The 14,547-nt window shown below is 39.2% G+C and overlaps 1 protein-coding gene across 1 annotated transcript in view; it reads right to left on the minus strand.

Annotated features, from left to right (window-relative positions):
* Window positions 1–13,095: 13,095 nt before the first annotated feature.
* The window catches only part of TDRD1 (tudor domain containing 1), a 54,059-nt gene continuing 52,607 nt past the window's right edge, over window positions 13,096–14,547 (minus strand). Inside the window, exon 25 of the mRNA XM_077821944.1 lies at window positions 13,096–13,188. Within this exon, the coding sequence (XP_077678070.1) occupies window positions 13,096–13,188 (93 nt within the window). The remainder of the gene's footprint in view (window positions 13,189–14,547) is intronic.

The raw sequence follows: 14,547 nt of genomic DNA on the forward strand, positions 1-14,547 counted from the left end.
AGTGCTCTCCTCAATACAATTTACTCCCATTTTTGTATCTCTCCGTTACACTTTGGATTATGTTCCTCTAAATTATAATATGATTCTGAACTATGTGCAAGTCTGTCTGCCCTCACTCCAACATGTGTTTGTGTCCTGATACCACATAACTTTAGGGGTTCTACTATCACAGTTTATGTCAGCAAATGACTGAGCTGTTAGTTTAATAAGGCACTGGCTCCTCCAACTCACCAGTCCCATGTTAAGATTAATATATTTTCAATTTAGGTGGAAAATTTTAAATATCAGTTTTATATTTCACCGTTTTTACATTTCTCTCGATGTAGCCATTAAAAACCGGAGAGGACAATTTAATTGTTTATAGTCCATTTCATTATCACGTTCTCATGCCTAGCACCCTGCAGCAATAGCAGGGTGTGAACACTACAGAACATTTGGTTTAATTTCCCAAAGAGAGTTTCAACATTCAAAAGTTTAAGAAACACTGCCTTCAGCCATGTTCAAAGATCACTCATATTTTTGTATTAAGCTAGCAACTGATCTAGGTGATAATTTTCAACACTCTTAAGGTACCTTGGCTTTACATTTAGAGAACGGAATTAGCCCCTAAGGTTGAAATGAAACAAACCCACACAGTAGAATATATTTAAAGCTAAAGTATCCAAGATTGTCTTCATGTACCAGAACAGCTTACAAAGTCCTCTATTAGAATGCCCTGCTCTATGGTCTAAAACTTGTATGATAGCAGTGGAAGAGAAAATGTACGTACAGCTCATCTGTGGCAATGGTTCACAATGGGCTCGGAGTCAGGCTGTTTCTTCAGCCTGCTGTATGACAAACAGCATGCAAAGTAGCAGCAGTCGACTGTGTCAAAGCAGACTGAGAATACAGCATTGATCTGATGAGCAGCAATTCCTCTTGGGCACTGAGTTGCCCCATTTTCCCAGTTGAACCTGCAGCCTCTGCAGCTCAGGGACACTATGTCAGATGAAGAAGGCATACTGAAGGCATACGGAAATTTAGAGGATGACAACACCACAGAAAGAAACAGATGGGGTCTAAAAGAAAGTATGTTACCTCATGTTAATAAAAAAAAAGGAAAGAGTCCTGCCAGAGGAAGGATGAATTCCAGTGTCAAAATAAAGGCAAGACGTCATCTAGAGAAGAAATAATTCACTGTTCTGGGAGCCAGGAAGTGCCTGAATGAAATTTTTTGGATAAAACTTTGCCAAAAAAAAAAAAAAAACCACAAACACGCAGTCAGGTCAACTGGAACATTTGACAACTTTGTATTGAATTTACCGCGGTTTTGGTCAAAACAAAATCAGAAAACTCAAAAGATTTAATTTTTCCAATTCGAAACAACTTTTCATTTAAAAATTTACTTTGTTTTATATAAAAAAGGTAAAGAAATAACCTCAACAATTCAACAAAACACTTTTAACCCAAAACAATTGTAAAATTATTTTTGGTTTGGCCACTGAACAGAAAAATTGGTTATTCGCACACCCTTAGTCCTGAGTTCTTTTGCTAAACTATGGTACTGACTTGTTTTGTGACTTTGAGCAAGTCACTTCATCTCATCCTCACTTCATCTATGGGTTAAAATGGGGTTAACACCTACCTAGTAAACAAAGGAGCTATGCAGATTCATTAGTTAATATCTGCAGAGCACAGTAAGCCTATCTAAAATACGCCTACTGTTCCACTGGGTGACAATGAATCAAGAAAGAACAAAGAATGTGCATTAGACAAAACTTTTTCACAATCATAAATGTCTTCCTTTTAAGCGTCCCACAGTCTAGTAAGACCTGACTGCAAAACTTATTGAGAAGATGTAGCAATGTTAATTCTTGTGTTCCAGAGCTGTTGAAACAGAGTGGAACTTGGCTGTGCTCTTCTTTACATCCACAAGCAACGTACAATCTACTTTTTAACAGGAGTTTGTTTGCTTCACGTAGAAGCAGTTAACTATTCTATTTCTATGCCAATTCTCCCTTTAATAAAATACCTGAAGGAAAATGCTCCAAAATAGAGCTGATTGGACAAAAGTGTATTTTCCATGGACATTTTCAAATTAAATCAAAGTCTCAATCTGTTGGATTTTAGTGGAGTTTTTCAGCTTTTTAACAAAAGATTAATAATTCTCTATTTTCTCCTCCCTTCTCTCTCCCCTCTTCATTCCCCTGCAAAAAAAGAGGAAGAGAAGGTAGAGAAAATATTTTGAGTTTTCTATAACTAAAACTGAAAATTGACCAAAATGGCAGTTTCAGTTGAAAGGCTACTTTCAAGTAAATTTCAACCAACACAACTCTAGAAATCAGATCAGATCTACATCCCTTATTTAAAGCTTTCACATCCCTGCAAAGGTTGCTTCATTTGAGGAAGGGTGGTGTGTCTACTCTTACAAGTAATTTCAGACGGTCACCATGCCCATCTCTTTAATAATGGAGGTCTGATTATAGCTTCTCTTGAACAATATGCTGCTGCTCTTGGATCAGCTGATTGTGGTTACCTACAGTAGACTACAGGGTAATATCTGATCTAAAAATCAATGGCAGATTTAGCATCACCTTAAGGGGGAGCAGGATCCAGTCTTCTCCAGTTCACTACATTACAGGACCTTTCCATGTTCCTAAGACCAACAACTTCAGTACACTTTTAATACTGAAATAATTATAAACGGTCTTATCCCTCCCCACCCCCGCCCTTCTCTAAGAATACACTGGGATTTATTTAAGTGTATTAGCAAATTTATTCCAGTAGCAGGAGCTATATTTAATAGGCAGTGGATTCCATTACTAGATCAAGTCCTCCTTATTCTGTTTTCTTTTCTGGGTATTTTAGGATTAAACTGTTTTTAATTGACTTAATTCCAATGACTGATTACTTTTCACCTCCTGGATCTATTTAATACCTTACCCTATAGTGGAGGGGAAACTGATTTTAGTTTTAGGAATAGGTTTCAGGGCTCACTGAATTCTTCAAAGGAGCAATACATAAAATAGTAAAGTCCACAAGAAACTCTACACCTCATGCCTACAACAGGTGAGTGAATTTGAGCCATAAGTATACAAAATTAGGGATATCTTTCATTTTCCCCACCTTTTAAAATATTAATATAAATACTAAACTAATACTTGGCATTCAACTAACTTTTCAAAAATGCTATTTTACAGATTAGTCACTGCAATGTACACCAGAGGTAGGTCTCAACCTTTTACAAATGGGGAAACTGAGGCAGATGGGTAAAGGCACTTGCCCAAGGACAGAGGGTGTATCACGGGCTGGAACCAAACACTGAAAATTGGGAATCCCTGGCATCCATATATCTTATATGATACAGTTTAAATGCTGCCAGGGAGAAGTCAATTAGCAGGTAAGCTCCATTTACTAGAAGAAATCATCAATTTGGGATCACTTTAAAAAAAAAAAGTCTCAGACTCAGTGTTCTCATCTGTAAAATAGGGACGATACCTACTACCACTCATGGGCCCTAGTGAATAATATGCTCCTATTATAGGAAGCACTATACTAACACATAAAAGACAATTCCTGACTGAAGATTTTACGGTTTAAATCACTGTCGACAACTAATTTTTGTCTGAAATTAAATAATGAACTATTTGAATCATCGCCATCACTTTAAAATGCTTCTCTTCTTCCGTCTCTCCCACGCCCTCCCAGCTACTAGGACTGCTCCAGATTCTTCAGCACATCACACGTACCATTTTCTTTTTAAGTGGGAGATTAACAAACTCCTTGTGCCCTCTTTGGTTCCCACACAGGACATACAGTGGAATACATCTTACCGGGCCACTTACAGGACCAGCAAAAATTGACTGCTGGGAGCAGAAGCAATATCTGAAAGAGGAACAAAAACTGTAGGATTATGGCAGCAGTGCTCTCTCTATCCTGTATAAAGCCACACCCTGGAGCTGGTAATACTCCTTACAAAAGACATACTCAAGAGAGTCACAGTCCTTTGTTTAGGAGAAAGGACAAGAGGAGTTTAATAAAGAACTAAATTTATTGCAAGCGGAAAAACCCCTTAGTGAAGAACTAGACACTACAAAAATAATGCACAAGAAAGAAAATAATGAAAGAAAAACAGATTGTATAGGGGAGGAAGAAACTGAAGAGAGAAAGAAAATATGGAGGCAAGATAAAAAGGTTTAAGAAAAACTGTGAGACATTTAAACAAAAACTGTGAAGCAAATTATACTGAAGGGCCACTTCATTCACCACTGAAATGCAATTACCTCAGTCCCAACTGTTTGACAGTACACAATACTGCACAGTTTAGAACTGAAACAGTGACTGTCTTCCTCCATTTGAATTCGGAGGGGGGAAATACATGTAAGTGGAAAGCAATTACCTGAGTTATTTGCCCAAAACACTAGAGTTAACACCTCTGCTTTTCAAAGAAAGATATTGCTATGGAAACTCTCATAAGCACAAGTGTCCAGGACCAGGGTTTTGTGTCTAGCAGGACATGTAACTCCATGGTGCCCCAGTGGTAAGAAAAGTAGATGGCACCTTCCTTAAGTCACCAGTGAAATACCACCACTTATTGGAAAATTCCTATTCAGATACTGACATGGCGTGACACTGGTCTGATGGCAAGATCCAATGAAAACAGCACAAAGCGTTATAGCGCAGAGAAGGTTTAAGACAAGAAAAGAGAAGGCCTGTTGAAAGAAAATATGGTCTCGTGACTTGTGTTCAAGGCACTTGACTGGGACTTGGGTGCCCACAACTGTTACTTAGAATGTTGGCATCTTCTCCGATTTTAGATGGAGACCCTGCTAGCTAGCTTAATATACATTTTAAGACTGTATTGCCCTCCTTTTTCTCCTCTTTCTCCCTCTGCAGTAGAACTGGTTTTATTTTTGTTTTCTAATGAGTCTGGTATTGTTCACCTGTGTACTAAGGGTAGAAACTTATAAATGCATAAAGAGTAATAACATACAATTGATTGGATACAATATTATGCCTTGCAACATTAAGATAGCAATTCACTCCTTTTCCACAAATGTACAATAGACAGCCTAAAATTTTCAAATACTGTACAGTAGGAAATGTTAACAACTTTTACAAAAAACACCACAGCATACAGTTTACCGCAGACATTGCCTAACAACCAAATGCCATCCATGAGTTACTTACTGATAGCCAACCAGTCATGGAATCTCTGACCGGCTACACCCCACATTCTAACTCCCTTTCTGGAAACATGCATGGTTTGGTATCTGGAGTTCACACAATAATACCATGAGACTTTAGACTGTAACTACTGCAATTCAACAGCAGCTCAACTTTGATCTCCCATTTTATTTGATAACTACCCTTGTATGTTTTTTCATATTGTTGTGTTGGACAATACATTAGTACCCACAGTGAGACAGAGGTCCATTTGTGATGCACTACTTTGTGCCAGTAACGCGTCAGGCCTGGCATGCTCACTGCACCTAACACACTGTTGTCAGGATATGTACCCAATAGGGGACATGTAGCATATCACTGAAAAACTAACACCACACCGGTCTCTAATATTCTTGCATGATGTATGTACGAAGTGTGTACAAAGTTATGGATATGTTCTTAATATGTTTGGCAAGCAATGCATAATCACAGGGAAGGACTACACTACAGCGGGGATCGACGCTCTGAGACCAAATCACCAACAGTCGATTTAGCAGGCCTAATAAAGACCTACCAAATCAACTGTAGATCTCTCTCCAGTCGACCCCTGTATTCTACCTTTGAGGAGAAGAGTAAGGTAATTCAACAGGAGACTTTCTCCTGTCGACCCCCCACGGTAAATCAACCTAAGATACATCGACTTCAGCTACATTATTTACGTAACTGGAGTTGAATAGCATAGGTCGACTTACCACGGTAGTGTAGACATAGTCATGGTCTACCCTAGACAAAGAAATGTATCAAGCTAATAATCAAGGGACAAGACAACATGGTGTCAACACCCCAGCAGGAAAATTTGGGCTATAAAGATGAGGGTCTGGAATTCAACTACAATAATATCGTATACAATTGGTTGTATTATAAAAGTGCATCAAGTAAGGTCTATTATGAAAGACTAACACAATGGAATGTATGCACTAACACTATATGAGAAATTATAAATACTCACTAACATTATGCTTTGAAGTCTGTGAATAAAAGGTATTTGAACCATGCAGGTCATGTGTAGTTGATATACGGGTACTATCCCAGACAGAGGGAGGGAAGGAGGTTATCAGTCTCCAACAAAATTCAGCAAGGTGTGACAAAAACAATGGAAGACCCATTTACATACAAATCAGCAGGAGGATGGGTCCACAGGAAGGGAAGAACAGCATGAGATGATCCTGAGTCTAGGGACAAAGCAGTGAGTTTAGAGAAATATAAAGAGATAGAAGAAGCCATCTTGGCATCCATCACGGGACAGACACAAGGGGCCAGAGCTCTTGCAAGCTAAGAAAGATGGGTCCTTCAGCCAATGGGGTTGTAGCTTCTGGGAACGGAATATGGGTGAGAAACCTGCTGATGCAAAGATCTTTCACTTAGGAAAACAAGGGAAAGTAGCACCTTGTACTTCGGTGGAAAGTCCTGACTGAAAGTCAGTATGTATGTAAAGAGAAAGATTGGTAAGAAATCTACCTTGAACCAAGGCTGTAGCTTGTTAAGTCTTAGCCACTAGCAAGCGTATTTTTACTTTTGTTGGTTTGTAACCCATTTTAACTTTATTCTTTCTACTTAGGTTAAGTGATACCATGTCCTTTGTTAATAAACCTGTTTTATTTCTTACACTCAATCAACTCAGTGCTGAGCTTGAAGAGAAGGGTGAATTTACCCCAGTTAAGTTAATGAGACAAAAGCACATTACGGCTTTTTAGAACAAACCACCCTTATTAATCCTCTGAATGTTTCTGGAGATGGCTGGATGTTTTCAGGCAGACAGTTTTGAGGAAATTCAGGACAGGTGGTGTGTTGGGGTCACTTGCTTAATGGTAACCAAAGCTGGTGGAGACAAGAGTGTGGCAGTGGTGCTGTAAGCAGGCTGCTGGATTCAGAGTTGCTGAACAGACACACAGACACTCAGTGCATGCTTGTATGCTGGCTGGGAGTGTCCAGGCTGGGAGCTACAGCAGCAGAGGATTTTAAGGCAGTCAGGGTTACAGGACAAGTGGCAACAACTTCTCATTGGTCTGAGTCACACCCCAAAACGTGACACCCATATTTGTAAAACACACATGGTATTAATTTAAAAAATAAAATAGATTTCAGTTTATTTTAAACCTTCTGAGTCTTTCTATGCTGCGCCATCAGCAATACTGTACTTAGATGAGCCTGGGTGATCACAACATGAAAGTATCACAATCTGCTATTAACTGAGGTCCTATTTTGTGACAAGCGCTTTCTACATACCAACTTGCACCAGCAGTTTAACAAATATTTTTTAAAGTCAGTTTAGTTAAACTCATGCAAACCCCTATGTGGATACATTTAAACTGAGTTACAACTGACCTGTGATCAATTTAGCTTTAATCAATAAGGAATAGATTAAGTCAACTGATTGTGTCCACACAGGAGTTTGCAACTGTAACTAAAACTACTTAAAATAATTTTGCTTAAACATATACAACTTGTGTTTAGACAAGGCCTCCAATTTTAGAACTTAAGCTGTTCTGCCTGTGTGTTGTGTTTTAGCTATATAGCTTAATTCAGCCCCCTAGGGACAGAGATAACATCTTCCTTTATAATATGTCTAGTACTGAGCACATTGACAACTCAAATAATTTTGGGGATTTCATTAGAAACACTACCTTGGGATTATATTAACACCTGACATCTATACATCAATGACATTTTAGAGATTGCAACAGAAACCTATGAATTTCCTTTCTATATTAATATTCCTAGCAATCATTAACGGGGTGCTCTTTTGCCAGGAGAGGGAAAATAGGGGCTTTTCAGCATTTCAACATGGAACCCAGAATATAAAAGCCACAGCCTCTTCAGTCCGCTTCAAACGATGTGGTAAAATTCAGATGGATACAAATCTTTTAGATTGAAGATGGACAGTTTCAAATTTTGAAGGAGATATAGGCTGCATTTAAAGGACAAAATGATAGTTTTAATATACTCTCAACATTGGCATTCAGGTTAACTCCATTCTGTCTCAATTTCCAAATAACACATTTGTGATACCAAATTTGATGGTAAAAATATAAATAAAAATAAATCCAGAGACACAGAGACACATTCTGCCTTTGGATGTGTGCATATAAATTCCTATGGACTTCAAAGAGAATTGCATTCAGTGGCAAAATTTAGCCCTTAATGATGTAAACACCAATTTTGGAGAGAAAAAGGCAAGGGCTTAATTTGCAACAGATTAACTCCGTACAAATGGAAAGAAATCTAGACCGTGAAATAGCTTTATTACTCCTGGTAACATACAAAGTATGTGCAGCGTTTCAAGATTGATCTTTGAAATACAACAAAAATGTAGCATCCTCAAATTTAAAGCCGAGCAAAATTTAAATAAGGTGACAATAGTATGAAATGTACAATTTGTTCACACCACGCTTACATATTACCTGCATCCGGCAGCTCAATAAATACAAAATCATGTGAGGAACAAGCTTAAGTTCACACTGGTGCCACACAATCATGAAAGGGGGAAAAAGACCGTTTCCAAACTTTGAAAAGCCTTCATGGATAAAACTATGATGCTTCAGCAAGTGGGATTTTACATAAAAAAGCACTGGAACAGAACCATTTACGAGGAAAGATTGTAATTCAAAACTCATATATTCAGTATTAATTGTACAGTCTCTCCGTATACAGTCCCATACATTTCAAAATTAACTTGCCGTTATCTTTGTACTATACAAAAGAGAAATAGAAAAACAAACTACAGTGCTAGAGGGACCTCACAGTACTGGAGAGCCTGTAACCTGCGTGAGAAAATATGAACTAACAGATGTTCAGATTGTTAAACGAACAAAAAGGTTGAAGAGAGAGTGGGCACTGTAAATCTGAACAGAATGGTCTAGCATGTCTTATCTGTAGTAGGAGGGAAGTAGTGGTTTGAACACAACCATGAGTCACGAGACTTGGGTTCTAGCCCTAATTTTGCCACAGATTGGCTGTGTGATTTTGGCCAAGTTACAACCTCTCTGTACATCAGTTTCCCATCTATAAAATGGAAATAATGCCTATCCACCATCTATGTGAAGTCGTTTAATATCATTGGATGAAAAGTGCTACATAAGTGCAAAGTATTTTCTGAAGTTAGCTGAAGTTTTGTTCACTTCTGAGAAGATGTTAGAACTCATGTGTCCACTGCAATCTTTATGCAAGTGGGTCTTTGTCCAGCTAGTTGGTGAAAAAGGGCACTGCCCACTTAAACTCTCCATTGCAGCAGATGGGGAGAAGGGGAAGTGTACAGGGATAGATCAGAAGGGCAGGAAGCCATTGGAGCTAGGTTAGGACAAGGTCAATGCTCACTCTTTCTGCTGACTGGAAAAGTGAGGTTTCGTGGGGTATTTATACCCCATGCAACCATGGGAAGGCCCCTCTTTACCAGGATTGGGCTGGCAGCATCAGCAACGTCTTCATTTGCAACCAGCTGGCTCTGCGTAATAGAAGAGTGAGATCAGGAAGTGGGGTGGGGGCGGGAAGGTTTTCCTCTTTCCCTGCATCTTGGGCCCAATCGAGAGGGGGGGAAAAGTGGGGCCCCCATCTGTGCTCCTGTGGGCAGCATGGACAGGAGGAATCCTCTGGGGATCCTTTTGTCCCATGAGTAGCGGGGGCGGGGGGAACACTGCTGGTGCAGGGAACAAGTATTGAAGACTGGGGAAGCAGGCCAAAAATTAATTGAAGCTAGGCACACTGTTGCAGCAGAAGTTCTTTCTGTAGCAATTCTAAGGTTACAGGGTGCTTACAGGACAAGTAGAACCAGACCAGGGGTATGAACAACCTCTAGGACCCAAGAAGCAGAGCATTACAACTGCAAGAAACAGAGTCACTATTGGTGAGTTGGACTGACACCAAGGGGTGACTGAAGAGTAGGAGAATTCAAGGGAGAGAAGCTCAACAGGCATGGCTGGGGACAGCAGGGTGCCGCACTCAGGGGTTGGGCCTTCCAGTGGGGGGGGAGGACGGGACGTCCAGAATAGTGGATATGCGAATGGTAATTTTAACCACTTGTCCTACAGTGCTGCATTTGGGGATCTTAGAGGGGAGAGAGGCACGGCACGTGGATATGGCCTACTGCGGCTAAAAACAAGATGCTGGGGAGCGGCCACTTTCTGCAGCTCCCCAGGACTTTAGCTACTGAAATTTGTGGGGCAACGGATTTAGCCACAGAGCTTGGGAGGGCGGTGGGGGGGACACCTGGGGACCCAGTGTATTGGGGGAGGGTCCAGAGTTGTTCGGTTAGCTCAGCTGCCTCACAGATCAACAGCTTTTCACATCTGTTACAGGCTAACTTACAACTGTGTAATAGGTTGGGGGCTTACCTCAGAGGGAAGTCTAGCAAAGGTGATCCCAGTAACCCAACATAGGCACAGGTTTGGGATACCAGAGATAACCAGATGGTACAGATGCCACTCATTGAAGTGGGAGTCATTAACACAGGGGATGGGGAGACAGGGAATGTTAATTCATGGGATAGGATCCCTGTCTATGGGCTATCTCAGGTGCCTCAGGACATTGAGGTTAGTTAGAAATATGGTCATGCTTCTGAGAAGATGTTAAAATTAAAGAAAATTAAGAAAATGGTTTCCTTCTTTACTTATCCACCAAGAGCTAAAAACAACTTCAGATCACACATGCATACACCACTTCCTATTGACATAAATGGGAACTACGTACAGACACAGAATTTGTCCTTAATGCCATACAGGAACTGTTGCTCCCCTCTGTTTTTGTTATTGGTGAGGTCAGTAGCTGTTGCAGCAAAAAATATAGGAAGCAAACTTGTGTCTTGGCTGTAAAAAAGCCTTTTAGGTAATCTCCAAACACTTATGTTGAACTTCTCCAAAGCTGAACTTTTTATTGACAATTAATAGTTCAACTGTAACACATCTGGCTCTGAATGTTATTAAAGTGCTCTGAAAACATAAAAGCTATACACGTGCTACATACTGACCTTGGCTTCCAAAGGATATTTTGTGAGGCTATATTGTGCTCTCTTCTTACTCATCTGAACATCAATAGCATGTTATTTTCTTGGCCACATTTTGGATTTTGCAGGTCATATCATACTCAGCAGAGTCTAAGCCAAATGTTTTTAGAGGAAGAGAGGGGAGCTGTAAGTGATAACATTAACATTCAAAAATGCACTTATTCCTTAATAATGCGCAAGTTAATGTCATTAAAATAGGATCCAGTTCTGTCAGCTGGTCCATATAAGTATGTCACACACACACACACACACACACACACACAAAAAAAACCACAGAGGGGGAAACCTAGGGTATGTTTTCCGTATCTTACACCCAGCAAAGGAGAATGCTATAAAGCAGTTTCAAATAAAAGCCAATTGTCTGACTGGATATGATAGCTGTTCAAATGGAATTTATTTCTGAGTGAAAGTCACCCTGTGCCTAGGGAAAAACATAAACTTATGAACATTGCCGATTCACCAAGAGTTTTTACATCGTTGAGGTGTGTGAAAGGAACAGGTTTCTAATAGACTTGGTGGACTGGGACTACACTGACTCTTTTCATAGACATCCTGAATTTACAAAAGTAAGCAATAGTTTACTGCCATACACAAAGTGATCTTAAAAAAATCCCCAAAACTTTTCTCAAAGTTTATCAAGAGGAATGAGAACTAAGTCTGGTGGCACAAGCAAAGTAACAGTTTAAAAATTCCAACTCCTTCACATTAACTGCAGTGCTCCTGAAAAGTATCAGATTGGCAGCACTCTAAACTGAAGTCCTTATGTCTCTACAAAACAGATGCTCATGACCAATGGAAATACACGTTTCCATGTTTCTAACCAAACATGGAAACTAACTTTAAAGTTGAGAGCAATTCCATCTCCATGGCTATGGACCTCTTGGTTTATCTGCTGAGACTGTCAATAAAGGTGCCAAATTGTGAATGTGATATATGCTTTCAAATGAAGGGGGTAAATATGCACTGATACAGCATCTGCGCATATACAGGAACTTTATCCATTAATAAAATAAAGTTGTATAAACAGCGGGAGAGGTTAAGTAACCTGTCTAAATTTAGTGGCAAAGGCTGATGGGGAATCCAAGAGTTCTGAGAGCCCATTCCTTGCTCTAACCACTAAACAATGCCTAACCGAACTGCTGAAGAACAATCTGAAGAAAAGGGACGATTTTGCAGGTAAGAGAGATACCTTACATGCCAATTAAAAATCAAGTTTGGTTGTTCATATTACCTCACGCAGCTGGAGGAAACAGTAAGGAAAAATAAAAGGTTGAAAATACCGTTTTAAACAAATCTAACCGTAAATTAGACATAGAACATGAAGTAGACCTAATGAAAAAAGTAATATCTGTACTGTAATTCTTCGTGACAGATTGTTTACCTAAAATTTCACATGAATTTTTATTTCAAACTTAAATTTTATGTTTGCTATACATTAAATGTAAAAATGAAGTTGAGTTTTCTAAGACAAAAATCCAATTTTTCCCTCTTGTAAATGAAAACTGAATAGTTTTCACGAAGTTCTCTTACCATACTTTTGGTTGGCAAGTGAAGAGTTTTCTTACAAAAACAGTTGCTTAAGAAAAAGTATGGCCTTCGTTCAAAACAACTGCACTAACAGCCAGAGGCTTCACGTCTTAACTTGGCTCCATTTAGCTTTGCTCTGATCCAGATAGTGTAAATGTACAATTTCTTATTTCACATATATACAAATACATTCAGACAGCATTTAACAGCAAAACAATTTCTACAAAAGAAATCAAGCTTTTTTTGCTCCTGAACACAGCCACTATTCTAGGAATAAGAGCAGTGAGCAGCAGCAATTTCATTAACATTGGCAACAGAGTGTTACAGGTCTAACTAAGCATATAACACACACATCATGCCTAAAAGATTTAGTGTTGTAATAATTTTTTCATTTCACTACACTTATCTTGAGCCACATGTTTATTTAAAAGAAAGAGGAGGATCTGTTCATGTTTTTCAATCTGTGAGGGAAGGACAGAGAGAATATTAGCAGGCATGTTGCCATATAAAGTATTATGTAAACGTTTGTTTTTAAAATTAAATAAAATCAACTTGAAAGCCACTTTTTAAAAGTAGTTTTAACTACAAATGAACCTGGGTTCCCATTCTAGTTTAGTGAATGTACGATTACCTTTCCCTATTTTGTGGAAGAAAAAAAAAAAAAAACACAGCATGGTGCATTAAATGATTTTGGCTGACCCTCAATTTTTTTTTTAAAGACACCCCTAAGGAGAGCTCTGATGAGGTGCTAGAGATGATGATGTCAGCAGATCAATGGCCCAGGCCAACAGGAAGTTAACCTAGCCCTGTCACCAAGTTCTCTCCTTGCTCCCGTTCACTGGTGTGCTACCTATCTCTAGAGTTACTTCCTGGAAGCCCTTTGTAGTGTATTAAGTCTGCCTTTCCTCCACCTGTCTCAGGGGATTCAAAGCCAGACCCCTTCCATGTCTTGTCCCCCACTCTCCCCTCTCCCCCCACCCCCAACAAAACAAGCAGAGGAGTCATTCACAGGGCTGGATGCAGAAATCTGGCTGGATTCTTCATGGCTACAGTTCAAAGGACTACCTGGGAGAAAATGATTTTGCTCCATTCTGTAGTGGGACAGGGAAGGAGCACGAGTAAGCTCATTAACAAGATGGCTTTACTCTCTACCAGCCTCTAAATGCCTGGCATCAACATTCCCTCTCTGAAGTTCCCCAGCTTCCATGATAATCCCTCTTCAGTAGAAATACTCTCCTTTCCCCCACAAAAGTCATCAGAGCAGTCAGAACCAACAAATGCTTCTGGTTCTACCTCCCACTCAAAGATAGTAACTCTCACTAAATGTAGGGCTTCTCCTTAAAAATAAAAATGGGCCTTTGAAACTCCAAAGTTCAGATTTTTAACACTGATTTCACTCGTTTTTATAAAAACAAAACAAAATCTAAGTTTGCTTATTACCTGCAACAGACTTCATAAGATTCTTGTAAAAAAATACAAGCATGGAGGCATTATGAATGCCAAGTTGCACCCACAGTTAATTTTTTCATAGGCACATTAACCCTTGGTTATATGAAAAGGCTGGTAGTCCATTGACCATATAATGGTGCTGTTATAATATTCTAATAAATGATCTTTTCTTTAAAGGTTGCAGGTTCCACCCGCTTTACATAGCCTTAATTCCTATGCAACAGTCCCTAGAATTTTAATTAAATACATTTTAATCATCCTACAAACAGACATAATTGAATATTGTTTTCATGTCAGCAAGTCAGTTCTATAAAACTAGTAATGGTACTATACTTTTTCTTACAGATACATAGTAAGCAATTTCAGTGCTT

The sequence above is a fragment of the Eretmochelys imbricata genome, chromosome 7, assembly GCF_965152235.1.
Source record: "Eretmochelys imbricata isolate rEreImb1 chromosome 7, rEreImb1.hap1, whole genome shotgun sequence".
NCBI classification, from domain to species: Eukaryota; Metazoa; Chordata; order Testudines; family Cheloniidae; genus Eretmochelys; species Eretmochelys imbricata.